Here is a 21,732-nt window from a genome sequence, read left to right as displayed (position 1 = left end):
TATGAATCTAGAAAAAAATATTTTCACATTTTTGGCTGTTTTTTTTCAATTTAGTGTGATATTATTTTTTCATTGATACTACTTTATATGTGCGTTTACGTTCCATGCTTGATGTATAATTGTTATATATAAATTCAGGCATTTAGGTTAAGGTTCCCTTTTGAAAAACAAAGTTATTTTTCCTAGTACTGGAGAGATTTCTTTTTTATTTTAAATGATTTTAAAATTCTGCATTCACATGTCCATATTTATGTGATGAGAAATATTCCCTTTTATGAGAAAAATAGAGTAGATACATCCTTATTCTGGCCTCCCGAAAATATCATACCAGATGTCTGTCAAATGTCGCGACATTCTTTAGAATAAACAATTATTTTTTACAACATGTCCCCCGTGGTAGATCAATTTGCATGCAAATAATTTGTGTGCATGGTGTACAAATCACAAAATCCATTTACGATGCAATTTCCTTGACTTTTAACTATTTAAAAACAATTCTTATTCTGATATTGGCTTTAAAACAGATCCCAACTTGAATTCTCCATTTCAAACAACAAATCTGATTCCAAATATGCAATGCCCCCTAAATGGAAATGACCCAACCACAGTCCACGAGCCTTAGTTTGGGGAATCCTGTTTAGATTTAGATTTTTAAAAAAATCAACAAAACAAAGAGTGTCATGGAAAAACAAGAAAATCGCACCTTTTTTAAAGCCATGTGTTCTGAGCGCTGACAATCAGGATGCGTGGATGCACTCTGGGAGGACGCGACGTGACATGAACTGCCGTGCTCTCGCTTTTTTTTGCCGAGTCCTGCTCCTCTTTTACCGATCTTATACTTGAGAGGGATGCAATGATCATAAAGAAAGACTCGATTCCTCGGTGCTTTGGACCAGGCCTCTTAAAAGCTCCATTCGGCTGACCTCAACATGGAGAAGAAAACATTTTAAATCATGGACGTTCATTAGCCAGCTTGGAACTATTTTGAATGGGATGATTTCAAGAATTGCTTTTACATTTTCAAAATGATTCAAAAATGTTTATGCGCCTTCTGACTCCAGCATCGATAATAATATATACGAGATACAAATGCAAGTTGCCATTTTTGATGTTGCATTTAAAAAAAATTAACAGTTCATTCCCATCATGGTGTGTCCCATCACCAATTGTGTAGTCCAAGGTTCCTGATTTCTTCCAATGCAATACAGAAAAAAACTGCTTTATAATAAAAAGGTCCTTACTTCACCACAAATGTGTTATTTTTGTGTCACTTTTTTGTCACTGCTCATTGGCTGCTGTTGACGGTGGTAGATGTCCAATCCATTTTGACTGGGAGGGGTGATGATCAAATTGGAGGGACGTCATTGGCAGGGGAACGTGATTACTCAATGCCAGCCTTCCCACGCCTAATTTATCACATTGGATTAAAATAAATCTATGTAAAAATACTGAAATGCTTCAATTTCTCACAGGTTTTAACCCATGATGATGGGGCACTTTTAGGCGACTAGCTCCGTCTAGTGTTGAAACTGAGTAGTGCATTAGAATTTAGGTTGTATTTAAGCTTCTTGTTCGGGCCATATTCAATTATATTTTCATAATTTGCTGGCCACTGGAGTTTGAATACACTCTTTTGTACTGTGGATAACATAACTAGTCTTCTTTCAAAATAAAAAATCATGATATGTCAAAATATAAATCATTTTCCACGCATCTGATCCTCACAAGGTTCATGGGGAAATCTAAATAAGTTTTGATATTGAATTGCAACATAGAACAGTATAATTTAACATTAATATGCAAGCATGTTTTATTTCTGACATTAAAATAGATATAACTGTATTCTCAACAATCAAAACAAATGTGCAAGCATGCGTGACCAATGAAGCGTGAAGTCGTTACAAGCTGAATAAAAAATAAAGTAAAATGAAAATTTACACTGTGAATATGGAATTTTATGATTCTGGCATCGATTGGCCGTCCTGATGTCTCTGTGACGTAAACGTCGCTCCTGTAAAATCGCGCGGAAGTCAGACTGAGTGTTGAGTTTTTTCTTGTCACGCGACAAAATAAATGCTGCACGCCGTTGTATTTCGTCTTAATAAAAGAGATCGGGGACCGAAAAAGCAAGTTATTCCAGCAGACGCGTCGGATCTGCGTGTTTGAAAATGAGCGACGACAACGACTCCCCTCCCGAGAGGGAGATGAAGGTAAACACTTATCTGTTGTGCCCTCTTGACTCGTTAGCATGAGCTAGCTAATAGTGTGTTTTAGCATTGAAAGGCTCGATTGCACTAAGTCAAATGCTGAAATAACTTAGTTTTGATGTAATGCAATTTGGCAACTCTTGCTTTGGCGTGATTTTTTTTTAAACGATCCCACCATTCAGCTTGTGATGCTAACGCTAAAGGACTTTTGATGCGATCTCCCTACTATTGGTTTGAAAACAAATTAAAAGAACGTTCTAAATTGATTTCTTAAGTATTATTTTTTTATAGTACATGCCGTATTTACGGGTTTGGTTCTTAATAGTTTCGCGCACGAAGTGAGATTTTTTTTTGTTGAAATGTTTTTATTACTTTAATTTAGGACTCATTGGCAACCAATGCAGGTGTTCCCCGCTTACTGACTATAGTTGTTGGCTGGGATAGGCTCGTGCACCCCCGCGATCCTTGTGAGGATAAGCGGAACGGAAAATGATATAGGATAAGGGGTCTCAAAAACGCGGCCAATCGGCCAGCTGGGGACCACCTGACAATATTTTTTCCAATTTGTGGAATAAAAATGAATTTAAAACACGTAAAAAGCCTTGTAGTCATTTTTTTAAATACATAATTAAATATCATCATTGTAAAGAAGGAATGAAGACATTAATTCAAATAATGTTGTTCTGAGTTTAATTTGCTCTGGGAAATAAATTGTTTTTGTTTTGTGACTTCATTGATTTATTGACTCTTAACAATTATCAAGATCAAATCCATCCCAACTGGGAAGGCTGATATTGAGTCACCATTTGTACCTGCCATTGGCTGCAATAGACGTCCAATCTTTTGTAACTGGGATGGGCCAGAGGTGATTGAATGCTAGTAGTGATTACTTGGAATGTTAAATGCTAAGTCAATGTTTACGTAACAAAAAGCCCACTTCTATGTATATTTCTCCCATTATATGCCCCAACTACTGTAATTTAACAATTCACAATGACATTAAACTTAATGGGATAGCAAATAAATTACCATTAGGAGAATACATGCAAAAGTTATCATCTTGTCAAATATCAAAAAGTGTGGAATGCACCAACTCTTTATCTGATATTACATTTTTGTGGCAATTTTTCCCCACCATTGCTCAACATGTGTCCTATCCTTTTGAAATGAAATCGCAAATGATGCTGAAAAAAATTTGCTTTCTAGGACTTTCAGTTCCGTCAGATGAAGAAAGCCAAAGTTTTCCAACCTTCGGGCGAGATGGCACGAGAGCGTACCAGCTTGCTCGCCATCTCCAACAAGTTCGGCCTGACCTTTGCTGGCTTTGGTGAGGCGTTCAAGGTCTACCGCACGCAAGACATCTTTGCCGCTGACAAACAGGATGGCACATCCAACACGATAGGTATGATTTGACACGGGTGCGGTAACACCAGCTGCGTTTACAGCAGCTAATTTTCAGGTTCAGGTCCATTTTTAGATATTTGGAATAACCTGTCAACATGCGTCAGCCGTACTAGGTTGCAAATCATATGACATGTTCTTTTCACATTGGGATGTCTTCCTGCACAATTGATATTGTTGTTGGAAGAAGCGATTAATAAGGATTTCACAAGATAATATGGATAATTTTAGTTGTTTAAGTTGTTTAACCCCTTGATCACATTCCAAATCAAAGCAGTTTTAATGCTTTAGTTTACCCTAAGATACCCGTTATTGCTAATTTGCCTCATACATATGATTATTTCTTTTTAATTTTGTATTATATTTTGTAAATATTGTTTTAATTACACTTCTCAACATGATTTAGCATTTAATTGAAACAAAAAATTGAGTAAAAGATCTTTTTAATTATAAGAAACATTTGCACTGGACAGAAGCAATTACATAGAAGTAAAACTGCCATATTTTCTGGATACAGTCAATGCGCATTGTCAGTTACCACCAGAGGGCAGTAATATTAGAACTCTAGGAGAACTCAACCACAAAGTAGACTGCCAAATTGGGAGTGCCAATATATAATTAGTGTGTAATATTTAGCTATATGTGTTGCTGTACCGTTTGTATTCACATACCAGCTAACAGGTTTATAACTTCATTATGTTTGCTTGTAGTTGATGGAATCGCATCACTGGTGGAAGTAAAGGTGCATTCGACGCTGCACAACTTGGCTCTCAGCAGCGACGAGCTTACTTTGTCGGTATGCGCCGCATCTGAGGAAGCCGCACTTTCCGTCAGGTTCTACGACGTCCGTACCTTTGTCAACGAGGTAATCACCTGCATCGCAAGACTGGATAAAAAATTTTGGAGGCATCTGGGCTTAGTAGTAAAATTTAGAGACAATTTAAGCCAAAAGTGTTCACCTGGTGGCCTGATCTGGCCCAATGCATAATTTTGTGTTGCCCTTTTAAAGTAAATTCACATTAAATGACTTTGACTCTTTTTTGCAAAAATACAATTTGTAGAATTTATGTTCTCCAAAAATTAGAGACTGCTATTTTTTAAAGTATTGGATTTTCTGCACTATAAGGTGCATCTTCAATGAATGGCCTATCTTAAAATTTGTTTCATATATAAAGTGTACCCAATTATAAAACACAGTAGTAGTGGTGGTAGTAGTAGTAGTAGTAGGGGATTGTGTTATACATCAAGTAAAGATAATTTCATACAATGATTGAGCAATATTGTTCCATAAATAATGCGTATCAGATTATTTGAAGCACTGATGGCTTTTGAGAGAAGTATTTTAGTTCTTAGTGTGGAAAATATTGTACTCATTTTTTTCCTGTTTTTAGAATTACATAAAAAAACATTGTGATCTTTTCAGGCGAGACCGCATAAGTTACCTTTTGCCTCATGGCACCCCGGCGTGTCGCCAGAGACTCTCGTTCTGGACCTCAAGTGGAATCCCGTCCAGGTGTCTATGTTGGCTGTGTGCCTGTCCGATGGCCGAATGTCGATCTTGGACGTGGCCGCTGACGCAAAAGTGCAGGCCGAACTTCCCCCGACCAGCGGCGTCACGTGCGGTAAGCCAGGCGTCTCTCAATTTGCCACCATTTATTAATCACTGGTCCTATTTTGTCATTCCCCAGTTTGCTGGAGCCCTAAAGGGAAACAGGTCGCCGTGGGGAAAATGAATGGCACCGTCAGCCAGTATACCCCAGTAAGTCTTTATAGTGATTTGAGGATTGGATTGAATTGGATAACTTTTTTCATCCCGTATTCGGGAAATTTCATTGTGACAGTGAGTAGCAAGAGGGTGAGAATGCAGATACAGGAAAGGCATAGTTATAAGTTAGACAGTACAGTCGCAAAGGCCGCAGAACAACAAAGCAAAAGCACAAAGTACAAAGCAAATCAAAGTAAATGGGATCATTAAGAATCACCAAATCAAATCATTAAGACAGAAAAGCAGCAGAAAAACAAAACGAGCACCACCGGCTGCCACTTGAATGGCACCATCTTGGTTGCGGTAGCAAAAACGGATACAGACTCAAGACGTTGTAAAGTTGGACAAAAACTGGAACCACACACGGGAATTCTTCCACAAGATGGGGAACTTCTGCAGACTGACCGAGGTAGAGAATAGGCAGAGTCACTCTTCCAAGCTTATCTGCACAGTTCCTCAGTAGTCTGGAGCCGAAGACAACAGTAGCAGAGCAGAACCCCTCGACGCCGTTTCCGGCCTGGTAAGCGCTGACAGCTCTTCCATCTTATCCCATGATGGAATGGTTGGTCAGAAGCGTTGCTTCTTCTCCCGGCAGTTTTGTCCAGCTCCGAATTTCCAGCAGTAATTTAGGTGTTGCTCCTTCTGCTGCGTATTGTAACAGTGTAGGCATGGCTGAATGGTTTCAAAAAAGAAGTAGCAGAAAGAAGGCAGGCTAACAGAACAAGGAAAGTTGTAAAAACATTAAAGTAAAAAGTATAAAGTACAAAGTAAAGTAAAAGGGAATGTATTAAGAAATATTAAAATGTAATTTAAAAAAAAGATAGAAGGGCATAAGAGTGTACAGAGCTACCGCCGAGTGAACGGCTTGCTTATTGATGTTCTGGTTGGTTGATTATAGGCACTAGAGGAGAAGAAAGTGATCCCCTGTCCCCACTTTTACACCTCAGATGACCCCGTCAAAGGTAACGTTTTACATAGACACCGGCTTTCATGTATGTCATTTCAAAGGATCACATCATCTTTGTGTTTGCCATAGTTCTGGATGTGTTGTGGTTGAAGACGTTTTCTTTTGCCGTGGTCTACGCCGCGGCTGACGGCTCCCCGGAGACCCCACCTGAGCTTGTCTTGATCACCATACCTGTGAGTTTTGTCTTTTCGGGAGATAGTCTAATCTATTTGAACTAGAAAGGGCTGAAAGGAAGGAAGCTTTTCTTTTGTATTCTCTATGATATATATATGCCCTTTAATAAAAAAATATATAGAGATGTATGCCATGTAAAAAAGATTCTAAATTGTAATCCATTGCTATTTTTTTTATATATGTTTTTTAAAAAATGTTTTTTTTTTCTTTTTAACTATTAAACAATCTTATTGTCAGAAGATAAAATGACCCAGCCCTTTTTTCTGTAACTTTCTTTTCAAATGTGGCCAGGGATATTTATTTTATATTATTTGCAAGTCTTAACTAAATGAAAGTGTTAACAATATTCATCCCTGTGTATATTGGATTTAGTCATTCAGTAAATTCGATTTCAATTAAAATATAGATTGGAGACAAATAGTATTAGGAGATTAAATTCTGATTATTCAAGATGAAATTTCATTTTAAAGTCGCTTATTATATCAAATATTTTAATCAATCTACATTTAGTAAAAAATAACTTGACATGTATTTACCTCTAGGAAAGCTGACCTGATTTTTTTTAAATGGGTCTTAAGCCGCCTTTAAATCGTAAAAAAAATCCTGGCTGTCTGAATGTGTAGCAAAATGGAATGCATTTTATTTTTCAAACAGAAAAAGGATGAAAAGTCAGAAACCAAGTACCTGAACTTCAGTGACACTGTGTACGGCTGCTGTACGGAGCGACAGCACCACTACTTCCTCAGCCACATAGAAGACTGGTGAGACTGATCTGAGCATATCAAAGTACTAAACTGCTTTAATTCTGCTATTTGACAGTGTTGTTGATTTCACACAGGAACCTTGTTCTAGCTGCTTCCGCAGCCTCCATTGAAGTCAGTGTCATCTCCAGACAAGATGAAAAGGTGCTTTGTAATGTTACCAATAGTATTAGGGAATATGGTCTACACATGAGCAGCCATGACAGGTTTCCATTTTTTTTTCTTTTTTTAAGATCTGGGAATTGTGGATGCTGGAGGACGCCAGCAGGGCTGAGCTTCCCGTTTCTGAGACTAATGAAGACACGCTGCCTCTCGGCTTAGCTATCGACTACACCAACCAGCAGGAGATCCGCATCAGTAAGTGCTTTCTGCTACCTGAATGGCTTAGTTAAGATTTTTATGTCCTCTACTGCGTTTTCCATTCACAGTCACATTCACAAACGTGACATGAAATTCTGTCATTACATTATAAGAACAGAACAGAAAGTTCTGACTAACACAAGGACACTCATTTAAAAAAAAAAAAAAAAGCTTCCCAAAGCAATCGACACTTGCCGGCGTTCATATCTTAATTTGTTAAGTATAACTCCTCGCCTGGTATTGACGATGATAGACGTCCTATTCATTGGCTGCTAGGCACCCCAGTTCAAATAAATCAGACATCCACGAGTGGAAAACTAATTTAAATTGTAATTGCTTTTAACTACCGTACACCCAATCATGTAAAGGCCTTGCAAGTGCATCTTATTTTCATGCTGAACACACTCTCGGTAATGAGAACAAGGCAAAATCTATTAAGATTTCTTTGTCGCTGCAGTGCTGGACGGATACCTCGAGAATAATAATCAGCATCTGACTCAATAGACATTCACGTCCAGCACATCTCCCCCTCCCTTTATGAAGAAAACCTGCAATCGGTTGCAGCACTTTTAATACAATAAAAATCCAATGTGCGGCAGGAGAGAGGCATCACATTGAGAGGTTGGTTATATCGTTAAAACTGTCTGTCGAGCTTCAAGAACCAAAACAAAGCGGCCCAAGTGCTTGCAGAATGTTGATGAGGAACCCTTTGACTTGTGCTCACCATTGTGGTTCATTGTAAAGCAGTTTTCTAAGTTAATGTTGCACCGGTGGAATTTTTTAACTGCCGTTATCGATTTTATACAGACATTGCACCGATATTGCACCAAACAATCAACTTTCACTTTTTAGTTGGGATTAGAGTATCACTACAATATTTATCATGGCTTACCCGTAGACTCCTTAAAGGCATTTGTGCCTACTTGGTTTGGGTCACAACTTTGCCAGAAGCACAAGCATCATTTATGTTGCGTTTCTCATTGTTTTAAATTGTTTCCCTCTTCTTTAGGCGACGAAAAGATATTGCCCCCGGCTCCCATTATGCTCATGCTATCCACTGAGGGATTGCTTTGCCCATTTGTGCTGCTAAACTTCAATGCTGGCGTCAAGCAGCTAATTTCACCCTGCGCGACCCTCACAGTGGCAGGCGAGAGACCCCCAAAGCCAGGTAGGAAAGTTAGTGGCTGCTCCTTTTTGTTAAAAAGAACTGAGTTGTATGGCTTGTTATGAATTGAAAAGCATATCATTGTTTGTCGTCTTTAGAATCTTTGGTAACGCCGTCCCCCAAACCCACCGTGGCACTCCCGTCTACCTTCCCAAACGTTGCTGTGACTTCACTGGCCACGTCATCTGCGCCGCCCCCTTTTGGTCTTGGTGCCACTGCCCCCTTGTTGTCATCGTCGGGGTTCAATTTTTCAGTCCCACCCATCGGCAGCAATTCTGCCGCTCCCGCCTTCTCTTTGGGAGGATCAGCACCTTTCGGCTCTGGGGCCTCGGGCTTCTCATTCGCCCCCTCCAAACCTCCCTCCGAAACCCCCTCGGCCACCTCTGCGTTTTCTTTCAGCACCCCCTCGAATAAAGTCCCCGCCCTGACTCCCCAGAACATTGCCACTCCCTCTGCGCCGGCAGTCAAACTCAATTTGAATGACAGGTAAGACCATATTTTTCTGATTGTCGGTCAATCCGTGACTACTCAGAATTTTAGGCAGTGTAAGAAGGGCTGTTTTAACCCTGAAATTCACCCATACTACTCATTGGCTGCCATTGACGGTGCTAGACATCCAATCCAGTTTGACATTTGTTCATTCGCCCCTCCCATGAAAATGGATTATTCGTCTATCGCCTTCAATGGCATTGAAATATAAGCATTCACTGCAAATTCTCCCAGGTTAAATGAATTGGACAACTGTTGTTGTCAATAGCAGGCAAAGGCTTAAGTACTATGAGAAAAAACAAGTTGAGTTTTAGAAGGATTTTTTTCATTATTTTCATGTTATTAATGTAGTTTTCTTCACATTTTATTTATAATATATAATTGTATGTATCCATAAAATATATTCATAATTAAAACTTCCCACACGCTGCAGTATAAAGCACATTTTGGGTGTAATTTTATTTGATTAGAGACCAAGAACAAACATACATGCCAGATGTGACAATAAAATGGAGGGCAATAGGCTAAGTTGATGTCTTAGGTTACAAGCCCAGCCAAACTATGAAAATCTGTGTGACTTTCTAACCTGCAAAATGTGCTTTAGAAATATATTAATTTATTAACAATTGTCAATCCTTTTGTCTTTTCAAGGTTTTCTGCTGTAGAAGCACCAACAGCAACTCCGCCATCTTTCTCCTTTGCCTCATCTATGCCTAAAAGTGTCTCGAACGGTGGCGTATCTGCTGTTGCTGCTGCAGTAGCGACCACCAAGCCAGTCACAGTGTCAAGTAGGAACAAATCTTAACTTTAATTCTGATTTATTCATTTTTTACCTCATTTTTACTTTCATTCCAGCCCCAATACGTTCAATTCAAACCAGCGCACCACAAGCAGTGCTCCAAAAACCATCACCATCACCAGTGCCCCACGGTGTTCAACACCCTCAGGTATTGATAATAGTATGTTAATTTTTTCCCTGTCATTGACGATGACAGACGTCCAATCCATCTTTCCGCTGTGAATTTAAATTAGTTTGGCAATAGTGGACGTCTGTCTCAGTGTATTAATTTACAGTAAAAAGTGTATTGTGCTCACACATCAATATATATAGATATTTATATGGGATTTCCTTGCATCTTATTGCAGGCAGCTGTAGCCGACGTTAAGCCGGTGGAGAAGAAGCCTCAGCCAAAGAAAGAATGTGATCCCATCATGATTGGAATACAGGAGGAGGTAAGCTTAATGAGACATGTGGAACCGAATACATGAGCTCCGCCTAACGTAGGCTTTACATTTTGCCATAGTTAAACATGTGCATTTGTGTTTTGTTGCTCTTGTCAGATTTCGCACTTCCAAAAGGAACTGGATGATTTCAAGGCAAGGAGCGCAATGGCCGACTTTAAGGTTGGAACCAATGAAGACATGAAGGAGCTCAGGAAGGAGTCAGAGGATCTGAATATTTTCACTCTGGAGATTAAGGAAACCACAGAGGTAAGGTTTTTTAGAAATGTGATTTGATTGTTAACAATTGAATATGTAAAAATATGCTCTCGCCAGTCTCTGCACAGCGACATCGGCACACTGAAGACCACCTTATTGGAAGGTTTTGCCGGTGCAGAAGAAGCCAAGTCCCAGAACGAGCTCAGCAGGGATCGAAATTATCGACAATTGCTGTACAAAAGACCTCTTGACCCGCGGAGTGAGGATCAGCTCAAGGTGAAATCATGTCACCATATTTGGACTCATTCATTGGTTAGGGCAACCAACATAGCAGTATATAACAATGGGGAAACCTCAGCACCTTCTAGAGAAAGACAAAAGTTCCAGACCAATTAAAAAAAAGTACTCCACGTAATGCGAATAATACATTTGAAATATTATGACTCAAACGCCATTAACACTTATTTTTATCTGTGAGCAAGTCATACCTATTTTCAAGGACCGATCATAAATAAAGGCCTAAAAGTATATTAATTGATCAGAATTGTACATCTCAAAGGAGACCCGGTTTGCTAACCTGCTTACAGCTTTACTTTAGTCACAGAAAATGTTTCTTTCCCTTTTAGGAGATTCGCCGTCTCTACCAGTACGTCATGGTCGCCGTGGAGGACGTCAATGGTGTTCTGGATGTGGAATGGGAGAAACACTTGGAGAAGAAGAAAAAGAAAAAGTATACCCTGACCCCCTAAGTTCTTTTAACAACTCAGAATTAGCATTAACTGGTGTTGCTCACATGGTGTGGTGACAGGCACATGGTGGTGCCCGGGCGCGAGGGTCTGTACACTACGCTGGCCAATAACCTGTACATCATCAACCAGCAGAAGAATAGGCTGGATCAAATTGTCAGTGATCTCACCTCGCTACACCTTTACAACAAAAAAGACGCTCTCCCAGTCAGCCACAACACAGCGACATCTAAAAGGTATGTCAGGCACAGAAAGAAAGAAAAATCCTCTCCTTTCAAATCAGTTTTTTTTTTTGCATTCTCCCACCTGACACTTTTTCATTGCTATTTTTTTGCTGTGAATTGATATTAATTCATTACAAGTAGACGTCCAATCTATTTGAACTGGCGAATGAAGGAATGCCAATGCTCCCACTTCAAATAGACTGGACATCTATCACCATAATTAGTAGCCAATGAGTAAATACATTTATTTATACAATGTAGCAAAAAGTGTACTGATTGGCCGATCCTGTCATCGCATGTCTTTTTTTTTTAGTATGGAAAACGAGCTTGACAGTTTAAGGGATGCTCTCCTGAAGGCCCGGCTTGACACCGCTTCCCCTAAACCCAAAAGCCCATCACCTGGTACTTGATTACATAACTTTGTGTATATTGCTGAAAATAGAAGAGCATTACCATGATGAACTCCCTTATTTCATTTTCAGTCAAGATATCACCAGTGAAGCAGTCCCAGCTCCGTAACTTCCTCTCTAAAGGTCTCATGCCTCCCGTTCGCTCTACTGCGCCTGGTACTTACTCGCTCTAAAAAAACATGGATAAAACGACCTTATTGGAACGTGTTGGTCTGAATTTTCTTTTCTCTCGCCAAGCCAACCTGTCGCGCTCGGCTTTCCTGTCCCCCAAGTATTACGAAGATCTGGACGACGCCAGCTCCAATTCGTCTCTGTCACAATACATGGAGCCTCACCTGGAAGTGGAGGAGGAGGAAGAGGAGGAGGAACTGCAGCCCGAGCGCTTGCCCATGGTCGCACCTGTCCCGGCCCCTCCTTCGTACCCCAGGCACCCCACCGTGGTGAGGACTCCCTCCATCCAGCCGGGATTTGGAGCCATCCAGAGCACGCCGTTAGGCAAAATGCAGTCGGTGCCAGGCGTGGGCTTTGGTCTGAGTCCAATCGCCAGCCCTGGTAAGTCTCATATCATTGTTCTGAGGCTTAGAAAGAAAATAATCTCGATTGACATTTTAAACCTTTTTAGGGCAAGTGGCTATTTTCGAAAATTAAAAAAGGGTAACCGCATTAACACCTGGCATACACCGTTTGGGTGATGTCGGCCACATTTGAATATCTCATACTACAACTTTATCGATGCATATTACACCTTTCTTATTGTAAAATTCCTACCCTTTTTGTTAAGAATTTTTGTAAATGATCAAACCATAACTATTTTCTTGCTTTTTAAACCTCATTTAATCCTACAATTTTCATTCCGATGCCTCTTTTATGTATTACAATAGTGTTTTATTTCCTTCAAACGTTTATTTTCATTTAATTTCAGTCCCCACCAATAAGATCAACCTAAGTGGCGCTGAAAGCACCGCCCTTGCTACAAAAACGGTCAAGCATGGCGCTCCGCCTACCGAAAGGACTGTACCTGTTCCCATCCCGGCTCAGCAGGCCGCCGCTACCGCGGCCCTCCGCAGGCTTATGGCCAATCAGAAATCAGGTACCATCTATTCAATGAACATTACTCTGACTTACTTTCAAGATGGTACTACGCCCACCCGCTTGAGATCAATTGTTTGTTCTAAATTCTGCTGTAGTCATCCAGATGGCGACAGAGATCAGTCATCCGTTGATTTTGTAATAAAATATATATTTGTGATTGTTATAGCCATCGTCAACACGTCCTTAGGAGACTCCACCTTAAAAAGTGGGCCGCAGGTGGTCAATGTCCAGGACCTAAAGGAGAAAGGGGCTCCTGTGTCAACCCCTGCAATTATAAGGTATTTTTTCTTGTATACAACACAATCAATGTTTGTATTTAAAGTACTGCCCCCCTAACCATATAAACAAGGATGTCCTCATCTCCTATTTTTGCCCTATTCCGCGGCCAAGTCAACTGATTTTTTATAGAGTCCCACTCTGATACCTTGGCAGTGTATTAACTCATGCCTTACCAACCATTGATGACGATAAATGTCATGGAACAGGGAGGGTTGGCAGTGAGTGAACAAGTGTATTGGACATCGACGAGTGACAAACTCATTTAAATGCACTGCAGAAGCAGAAAAAAGCCACATGATTAACATCGTCGGTGGCACTCAATTTTTTTTTGAAATGCAGTCATTTCAGTTGCTTGCACTGCATCAAATAAAAGACCAGATTCTTACATTTTCGTGGTCTTTTGCAGCTCATCAGCAACAGACACATCCACCATGCAGCTTCCGGTTCCTGGTTCTATCACATCCAGTCAACCCAAACAAGTGAGAAAATAGATTAGTATTGTCACCAGTGTGGTTTTCTCAACTGCAGAAGGGAGGCCTTATAAATGTGTGTAGCATAATATTGGCATACAGATTTCTTCTACTAATGTGAAGTTTGGGATTTTTGGAACTTGTTGTATGCAAGTAAAAAAAAAAAAAGATGATGACGATGTTAAGATTTCCAATCCTGGACTTTGATCAGTTTTGTGAAATCGGGTTAGGAATAAGCGAAATTGACAAAATATTAATTTTAAAGGTCAAATCTACATGATTCCTTGATTACGTTTTTATCTGTGTACTTTGGTATTCTACAAAAGATCCCACATATATTTCTTCATTGTCATTGTTAAAACTTTTCATTGCAGAATCAAGGCATTGGTATACAAAAAACATCTTTTGACTCGAGCACTCCACAAGGGACCTTTATGTTTGGTGAGTTCATACTTTGAATTGTCACATTGTTCAAACCTTTTACTTTGTATTTTTTTAGTGCGAGCACGATTAAAATACTCCTATTTTCATTTTTTCCTTGCTCCCGATAGGTCAATCTGCCAAAACTGACAACTCTGGCACACCTTGTAGCGCAGCTGAGTCAAGTATTAGCAAAGGTTTCTCCTTTACATCAACGTAAGTCCACTATGAAATGAAAGTATTATAATTTCCGATTTTATTTGAGATATATACCATAATTAAAAAAAAATCAAATCCCCAACTCTTTTCGGGAACACCTGACTTTTTGGTAATTTAACAAAGGCTTCACATTTTAGGTCATAATATTTGTTATACGTAGAATGATTTTGTAGTACAAATTGCCCTATAAAGGATTAAATAGCTTGAAACATTTTCCATATATATTCCAGGTATTGGAATAAAAAATAAAAAAATCAATTTCTCTAGAATTATTTTCTTCCTAACATTTGCTGCTTCTTTTTGCAGCCCGTCAAACTTCAGTTTTGTATCCGGCACTTCAGCAGCAGGAGTACCACCAGGTAAAGAGCCTCAAAAGTTCATGAGGATACATTATACATTTTTCCCTTTGCAATTTATATAATTCATAATATTTCTCAGCAACATGAAATTGAGCTGTGAACCTTCAAACTGTTGTCAAGTAAAATGTCAATTCTCCATAACGTGACCTCTTAAATATTCTCTGTCTCCAGTAAAAAATGTGAATGAGTTGCCCTTTGGTGGAAATGGTAAGATGATATTTGGTCAGAACGCAGAGGAGCTGCCAAAATCCACCTCGCCAGCCATAACTGCTACTCCAACAGTGGAGGCGTCCATCCCAGTTTCAACTATGGCTTCTGTAAGGCTAGAAGCTCAACCCATTAAACCTACTGGAGGAGAAACTCTTGGCAGTTTCTCCGGCCTTCGTGTGGGTCAAGGAGAAGAAGCCAAAGATTCACCAGCCAAACCTCCCCCTGCCAACAACGCTTTCGGCTTTGGTGGTGCCGGGATGGGCAAAGGAGCGGCACAGTTCAACTTCAGCGGCGATCGAAATTCAGCCGGAGACTCTATCGGAACCGACTTGTCCAAGTCCGGTAGTTTGTTCAAACCTCCCGAAACCACACCCAAGCTGACCTTCTGCATGTCCGTGTCAAACACGCCCGTCTCGGGACTGCCCACCTCTTTTAGCAGTCTACTAGCTGCCCCCGTAGAACCAACGGAAGACCCCAAACCAGTCCCACTACCATCAGAGCCTTCACCTGAAAAGGTTCCTTCTCCAGAACCTCCCGTTGAGGCCATCGCAGCTACAGAGACCCCTAAGCCTTCGCCGGATGCAGCTGCCGTCAAAGACCCAGGTCCTGTTCCAGATGAGTCTGCTTTAGTCCCAACAACAGAGACAATCTCGACAGACACGCCTGCGGATGTCACGTCAGCCGCCCCTATTGTTTCCGTTTCCCAAGTAGCTCCACCCGTGTTCCAAGTGTCCCCTTCGGGGAAGCCCGGGTCCATTTTTGCTCAACCCCTGACCACTGAAAGCAGCGCCCCCGCCGTGACCCCCGTCGTCGATTCGACGGATGCCCCCACAATCACTGCCCCCGAGGCTCCCGCCACAGCAGCTAGCACACCAGCTTTTTCAGTCGCCGCTGGTACCACCACTGTTTTCGGGCAACCCGCTGCGACTCCTCAAGCCTCCGCAGCCTCGTCTACGTTTGGCTCGTCCACCTTCGGCGCTGCAACTGGAGGCGGGTTCGGCAAGTCCGTTTTTGGCCAACCGAGTGCCTTTGGTAGCGCACCAACGGCCAGCAGCTTCTCCTTCGGACAGTCCGCATTCGGAGGAAATGCTAACGCCGCCGCCGCCACCACCGGAGGAGGAGGCGGTCTTTTCGGAGCATCGACACAAAGCGCCAGTTCTTTTTCTTTTGGCGCTAGCACAAATGCCAACACGTCCAGCGGCGCAAGCACTGGACTCTTTGGACAGAGCACTACCTCTGTTTTCGGACAGAGCTCTACATTTGGACAACCTTCCCTGTTTGGAAGTAATACAACTACGTCACCATCGACAGGATTCAGTTTTGGTCAACCATCAGGTAAATTTAGTACCTCGATTCGGGATGTACTAGATCGCAAATCGGGTTAAAAACATTGAATTTTAAAAGCTAATCCATTTTTAACTTCTAAAGGCTAAAATGCTAAATTGTCTGGAGGTAAACATTAAGCCTATTTCCAAAATAAACATTATTTACAGTTTTTTTAAATGGTATTGCCATATTGATTTGTGAATCTCCTTTCTCAAGTAGTGTGAGGCTTATTCATTTTTCGTTTCCCACAGCCTTTGGATCGTCTCCTTCTGGGTTTGGTCAGCAAGCCAACACAGGCAGCGTATTTGGACGGGTATCATCATATTCATTCTCTATGAACAATCACATTTTTTTGAAGCTGCACGGTCAGTTCAATTTTGTTTCAACCACAGCAGCCGTCGGGTGGAGGACTGTTCGGTTCCAGCACCGCCAACGCAGCAAGCTCCGCGGCCGGAAGCCTCTTCAGTGGCCTCGGAGGCAAACCCAGCGACGATGCCGCTAACAAGAATCCATTTGGTCCCACTGCTTCTACTGGAGGATTTGGGCAGCCTGCTCAAACTGGTATGAGGCACTGGCCCTGTCAGATTGTCTTGTGTCACCTTGAAACTTGTATTCATTTGACCTTGTGTTTTCATAGGAACTCCCAGTCTTTTTGGAAATACCGCAGCTAAACCCGTTGGATTTGGACAGAACTCCTTTGGAGAGCAGAAAGCCAGTGGCACTTTCAGTTCTGGTGCCGGATCTGTTGCTGCCCAAGGTTTCGGATCCTTCACAAGTCCAACAAAAACAGGTATTGCAACAAAACTGAGTGTTCTTGTTTGATTCCTGTGTCTTTACACCTTTAGAATACAGTGCCACAACCTAAGGCAAACACATTGCCTTTTGTGACTCTTGGATGGCCTCCCAAGTTTTTTCTAAGCAGTCAAGAAAAAAAATCTCATCACATTTTGTAGCATGATACGCCACGATTGAGTCTCTTTATCATTATTTGATGAAACGTAGTTATTTTTAAAAGATTATTTGCAAATTTACACGACTAATTGTGGCTACATATGTTCATTACCCCCTAGTTCAAATGGATTGGACGCCTATAACAATTTAATGGTAATTTATGGTCATTTTGGCAATAAGTAGTTATGTTGCTTTTCTCACACAGCATAATTAAATGGAAAAATACAGCTAATCTTTGATTGATATTATAATTATTACCATTATGCATTGTAGGTGATTAGCTGAATTCGCAACCTTGATCGAGTACCTCTAGTGAAACTGGAAGTGGAAAGCTCATTGTCTTCCATTCGTTTTATTCATTTCAAGGAGGAAAAACTATTCTGAAAAATTCTGTCTAGTTTTGGCCTGGGATTTATCATCAAAAGTCAACAAGGGCCCTTATCTACTCATCCCACCCATGCATAAGGAGGCTAAGTCTGATGCTGTCGTTGGGCTGCTATTTGATATGACATTGAAGCTGCTCTTGACATGGGCGTATTTGGGTCAGAATGAGTTGTGATATTTTCCAGGCAATCGCTAGTTTGGCAGAAAAAGAAGTACCCGCCAAATTGAACAAGCTAGCTACACTTCTCCTGAAAATGTACAATTTACAGTATTAGGGCATACTTTCTTTCCATGGTTCTACTTAACTAATGAACGAATGTAAAAAGCGTGTTTTCGAGCAGCACCTATGCATTAAATATCTTAGCGCCCTAATAATTCAATTTAAAAAAAATGTTACTTGAGTTCCTATCGTTTAATGTTATATTTTCAAGCACCGTTGTTTGTCTCCTCTGTTCAGGCCAATCCTCTCCCACTACCTCAATTTTCAGCTGGATATTAGCAACCCCTCCCATCCGTTACTCCTAATGCCTGATCACTCTGCCTCGTTCAGCCAATGTAATCCTGTTACATTAGCACAATCAATTATTTACTAGGGCGTGCTGGTATGTGTGCTGTAATTTCAGCACACCCTGTTTGCCCACTGCTATACTCGCACATTGAGGGCTTTGAGATGTCGTCTGCCTAGCCCAAAACTAAATATTCGTATCAACGATTTACTGAGAGCATTACAACAAATAGTCCTTAATTCCCGATAGGCCAAGTGAATATTATAGTAATATAAAAAAAAGAATTTGGGTCATGTTGGTCAATGGAAAGTCCACATGTGGATGCCAAGAGAGGTCACATGAACTTGATTGCTTTTTTCCTGTTTTTCTTGTGGAGGACACTAACTAAAATTGATACTCCTTTGTTATTTGTGAGCGGATCATAGTGCAATTTTTGTAGGTATATTCTTGAGATGTATACGTATTAATCTTCACAGCATGATTTTATGTTTTTTTCTTCTCGAAGCTGATTAATTCTATTAATTGTAGAGTTATTGTTGGCTGTAAGTCTGAGTTGGTCAGTACATAATGAGATGTTTTGGTGGCGAGCCGATGGGTCTTAAATCATTTTGAACTTAGTTTAGTTACTCATCATGATTGTATTTTTTAAATATTTCTTATGTAGCCTTCTTTACTTGATTCTTTACTTTAATTAAAATACCGTGTAATTTAATAAAAACATGTATTAAGATTAAATGAATTATTAAATAATAAATAAAATATAGGGTAATCTTGGGTTTACGTTTCACTCCCTTTTCGATATAAATTGTTTTTTTAGACAAGTATTTTCTTATAATGACTTATTTCAATCATTTCAAAATACAGGTGTATTTGGAAGCGCACCAGTTTTTGGAAGTCCCCCTGCTTTCGGTGCGTCGCCGTCATTCGGGAACAATACGTCTTTTGGCGCCAGTCCTTCCTTCAATAGCGCCATGAATTCCTCCGCCGCAAAGGTCTTTGGCGAGGGAACTGCCGCTTCCAACATGGGTGGATTCGGGTAAGAATGAGTGGTAATGTTTTTAGTTGTTTGGCGTCCTTATTTCTCATCTGAGTTTTATTTATTTATTAATACGGCGCTAAAGGTGAAAATTAAATACACAAACAATTCACAGCTATTTGATGAGAGAAAGTGTAACAAGAAAACCACCAAGCATGACAGGTGCGAGTGCGGTCACATTCTCCGTATATCTTGATCAACTGCGTGCCTGACAGTGTAGCACTATCTCACTTTTCATGGCTACCAGCCCCATTTCTTGATGGAGTAGATTATTCCCCTCCTGATAATCTCACTTTGGGATCACGCTGCCTCCGGATTAAATCATCTCACTTTCTGTCCTACTCTCTGTGGTTTGCATAGTCGCGGATCCGCTTGTTGATGATTTTCTCGACGCGAATCCTGCGGAAGGATTATCTTTTTAAACCGTCATTTCCCAACCCCCATCATACCATCACACGCACCATCTGACGCATTCTGCCGTTGTAAAAAAGATCTAAATGTGTGTCATATATGTGAGTCCACCAAACGGCGGGTTTAATCTGAATTGGGAAGACTTGTCTCTATTTTTTTCCAAACGCCCGATATATATATACGATCGACGGCTAAATATTTACTGCAAGTAGAGTGAGGAATTAATGAGTAGTCTTGTATTTAAGTACTACAGCATTAGACGTTAAATTTGTGTAAACAACAAAATCAGATGAATACAAATGTCTGTCACTCATCCAAATGAATATATATCCCTTGTATAATGAATTCTTTCCTCTCTCTCTCCCTCCCTACTGGCTCAGTTTCGCCTCACCGTCTGCCGGCTCGTCCTTCGGAGCGCTAGCCAATCAGAACGCGGCACCCTCATTCGGGGGTCTTGCCCAACAAAATCCTGGTTTTGGGGCACAGCCCGGTGGATTTGCGGGTTTTGGACAGCAACCACAACCCGGAGGTACCAACATCTCTTGCTTTTGAATCATCATCTTATGAACCAGAATTCTATAGATACTATTAGTCCAATATGGAATCCATGATCGTAGAATACCCCCGATTTTAATGCCAATTTGTTCCTGGTTTATATGTTGATGTGTGTTCTATAATAATGCATTTGTTTTTCTAGGCTTCTCTGGAAACACATTTGGCTCCACAAACCAGTAAGTTTATATGTACGCTCACGTCAGGTTATTGTGAGCTTCAATTGAATGTCCATTAATATTACAATTAACATTAAAATCACACACGAGATTTTGTCCCGGATTCGAACCATGTTGCTGACGTGCTAGCCACTTGTTTTTCCGATGCATCCATACTCTGTATCTGAACCAGGGTCGAACCCTTTGTGTTGTATTGATTTTTAAGGAGTCACGTCCTTCATACTGTACCATGTAGCCAAACCCATTGAGTCATCATAACTATTCCACATTCAATTCATACATTGACCAGCTTGTCTTTCTTCTTCCAGATCGAATTCCCAAACATTTGCCGGATGGAGAAGCTAGTTTGACTGATTCTTCGCATGCCTACGATGCCACTTGTGTTACTGCTTTCAAGCATTTTTGGGGCCGGCAAAGAAACTTGTTAATTTTAACATACATTTCATTGATTAAAAAGTCCCATTTTACCGTTTATTTGGATCTTATTTATGTTTTTTTATGGAATGGAAGGTCGGTTTATTTGCTGCCGTCCTCCCAGTTCAGATAAATTGGATACTACTAGCAACAAAGTAATTTGAATACACAGAATGATAAAAAAAGAGCCACATGATTGGACCAACTTGACACTTTGAATCCAATGAATATTACTGTACAAGATTTTATGGTCCCAGTATATTTTCATTTTTTACATCCGCAGCCTTGTATGATTTTTAATATAAATATTAGGTTTGAAGCCTGACTTGCTTTTTTTCAATACAGAAGTGACTCAAAAATATTTAGAAATGGTTTTGCAGATAGCAGAAGACGACATAATACTCTTCCCACACCATCCAAATGTATAACGGGAGTTCACGAGGGGCGTTGTGGTGAATGTCTGGGTCATTATGTGACCTGGTTTAGCCACCTGCCAAAAAGTCTGCATTCCTTGTCACTTAAAGACCGATGTAAATAGACTGAAGGAATACTGCGTTTGGTAAGTTTTATCTCAAAAGGAGCATAGTCGTATTATCATGTATTCACGTATATTTATGCAATATGACCGAATAGGGGGCAATCTACCTGATCACTGTTTTTTGTTTATTGAAGTTGTTTTCCTTTTTCAGGATGCCTCTAAAGTCTTCATTAATTCATAATCTCCCTTGTCAGCGTGATGGAAAATTCAGGAAAGTCTCACCGACACTTCCGAGGATGACAGCTGTCATTATGGAATTTTGGTAAAAATAGCTTCT

At 40.5% G+C, this 21,732-nt stretch overlaps 1 protein-coding gene across 2 annotated transcripts; it reads left to right on the top strand.

The window, feature by feature from the left end:
- Nucleotides 1-2,004: 2,004 nt before the first annotated feature.
- On the top strand, nucleotides 2,005-20,975 carry nup214 (nucleoporin 214). 2 transcript variants are annotated; one of them, XM_077623124.1, is made up of 36 exons: nucleotides 2,005-2,210; nucleotides 3,414-3,609; nucleotides 4,319-4,473; nucleotides 5,032-5,230; nucleotides 5,297-5,367; nucleotides 6,272-6,335; nucleotides 6,410-6,513; nucleotides 7,169-7,275; nucleotides 7,353-7,419; nucleotides 7,509-7,632; nucleotides 8,645-8,803; nucleotides 8,899-9,286; nucleotides 9,941-10,077; nucleotides 10,145-10,236; nucleotides 10,436-10,522; nucleotides 10,631-10,780; nucleotides 10,847-11,005; nucleotides 11,356-11,459; nucleotides 11,538-11,711; nucleotides 12,013-12,101; nucleotides 12,182-12,265; nucleotides 12,347-12,661; nucleotides 13,032-13,199; nucleotides 13,368-13,479; nucleotides 13,887-13,959; nucleotides 14,325-14,391; nucleotides 14,502-14,586; nucleotides 14,896-14,948; nucleotides 15,120-16,493; nucleotides 16,736-16,797; nucleotides 16,880-17,045; nucleotides 17,122-17,274; nucleotides 19,190-19,361; nucleotides 20,153-20,301; nucleotides 20,470-20,503; nucleotides 20,812-20,975. In XM_077623124.1, exons 1-36 carry the CDS (start codon nucleotides 2,169-2,171, stop codon nucleotides 20,846-20,848), a joined length of 5,772 nt encoding a protein of 1,923 aa, XP_077479250.1. In that variant the 5' UTR covers nucleotides 2,005-2,168; the 3' UTR covers nucleotides 20,849-20,975. The 2 variants fall into 2 exon arrangements, with proteins under 2 accessions (XP_077479250.1, XP_077479249.1); XM_077623123.1 differs by having other exon boundaries at nucleotides 16,877-17,045.
- The last annotated feature ends 757 nt before the right edge of the window (nucleotides 20,976-21,732 follow it).

Source organism: Stigmatopora argus, chromosome 16 (assembly GCF_051989625.1).
Source record: "Stigmatopora argus isolate UIUO_Sarg chromosome 16, RoL_Sarg_1.0, whole genome shotgun sequence".
Classification (NCBI taxonomy): Eukaryota; Metazoa; Chordata; class Actinopteri; order Syngnathiformes; family Syngnathidae; genus Stigmatopora; species Stigmatopora argus.
Note: the sequence above shows the minus strand (reverse complement) of the source record. Positions and strands in the feature narration are given on the sequence as shown.

Excerpts from the sequence above, each read along its gene's own strand:
- nup214 (XM_077623123.1), top strand. The coding sequence starts at position 2,169 with ATGAGCGACGACAACGACTCCCCTCCCGAGAGGGAGATGAAG. Across the intron at positions 3,610-4,318 it reads TGGCACATCCAACACGATAG|TTGATGGAATCGCATCACTG; the intron begins GTATGATTTGAC and ends GTTTGCTTGTAG. Across the intron at positions 12,266-12,346 it reads CGTTCGCTCTACTGCGCCTG|CCAACCTGTCGCGCTCGGCT; the intron begins GTACTTACTCGC and ends TCTCTCGCCAAG.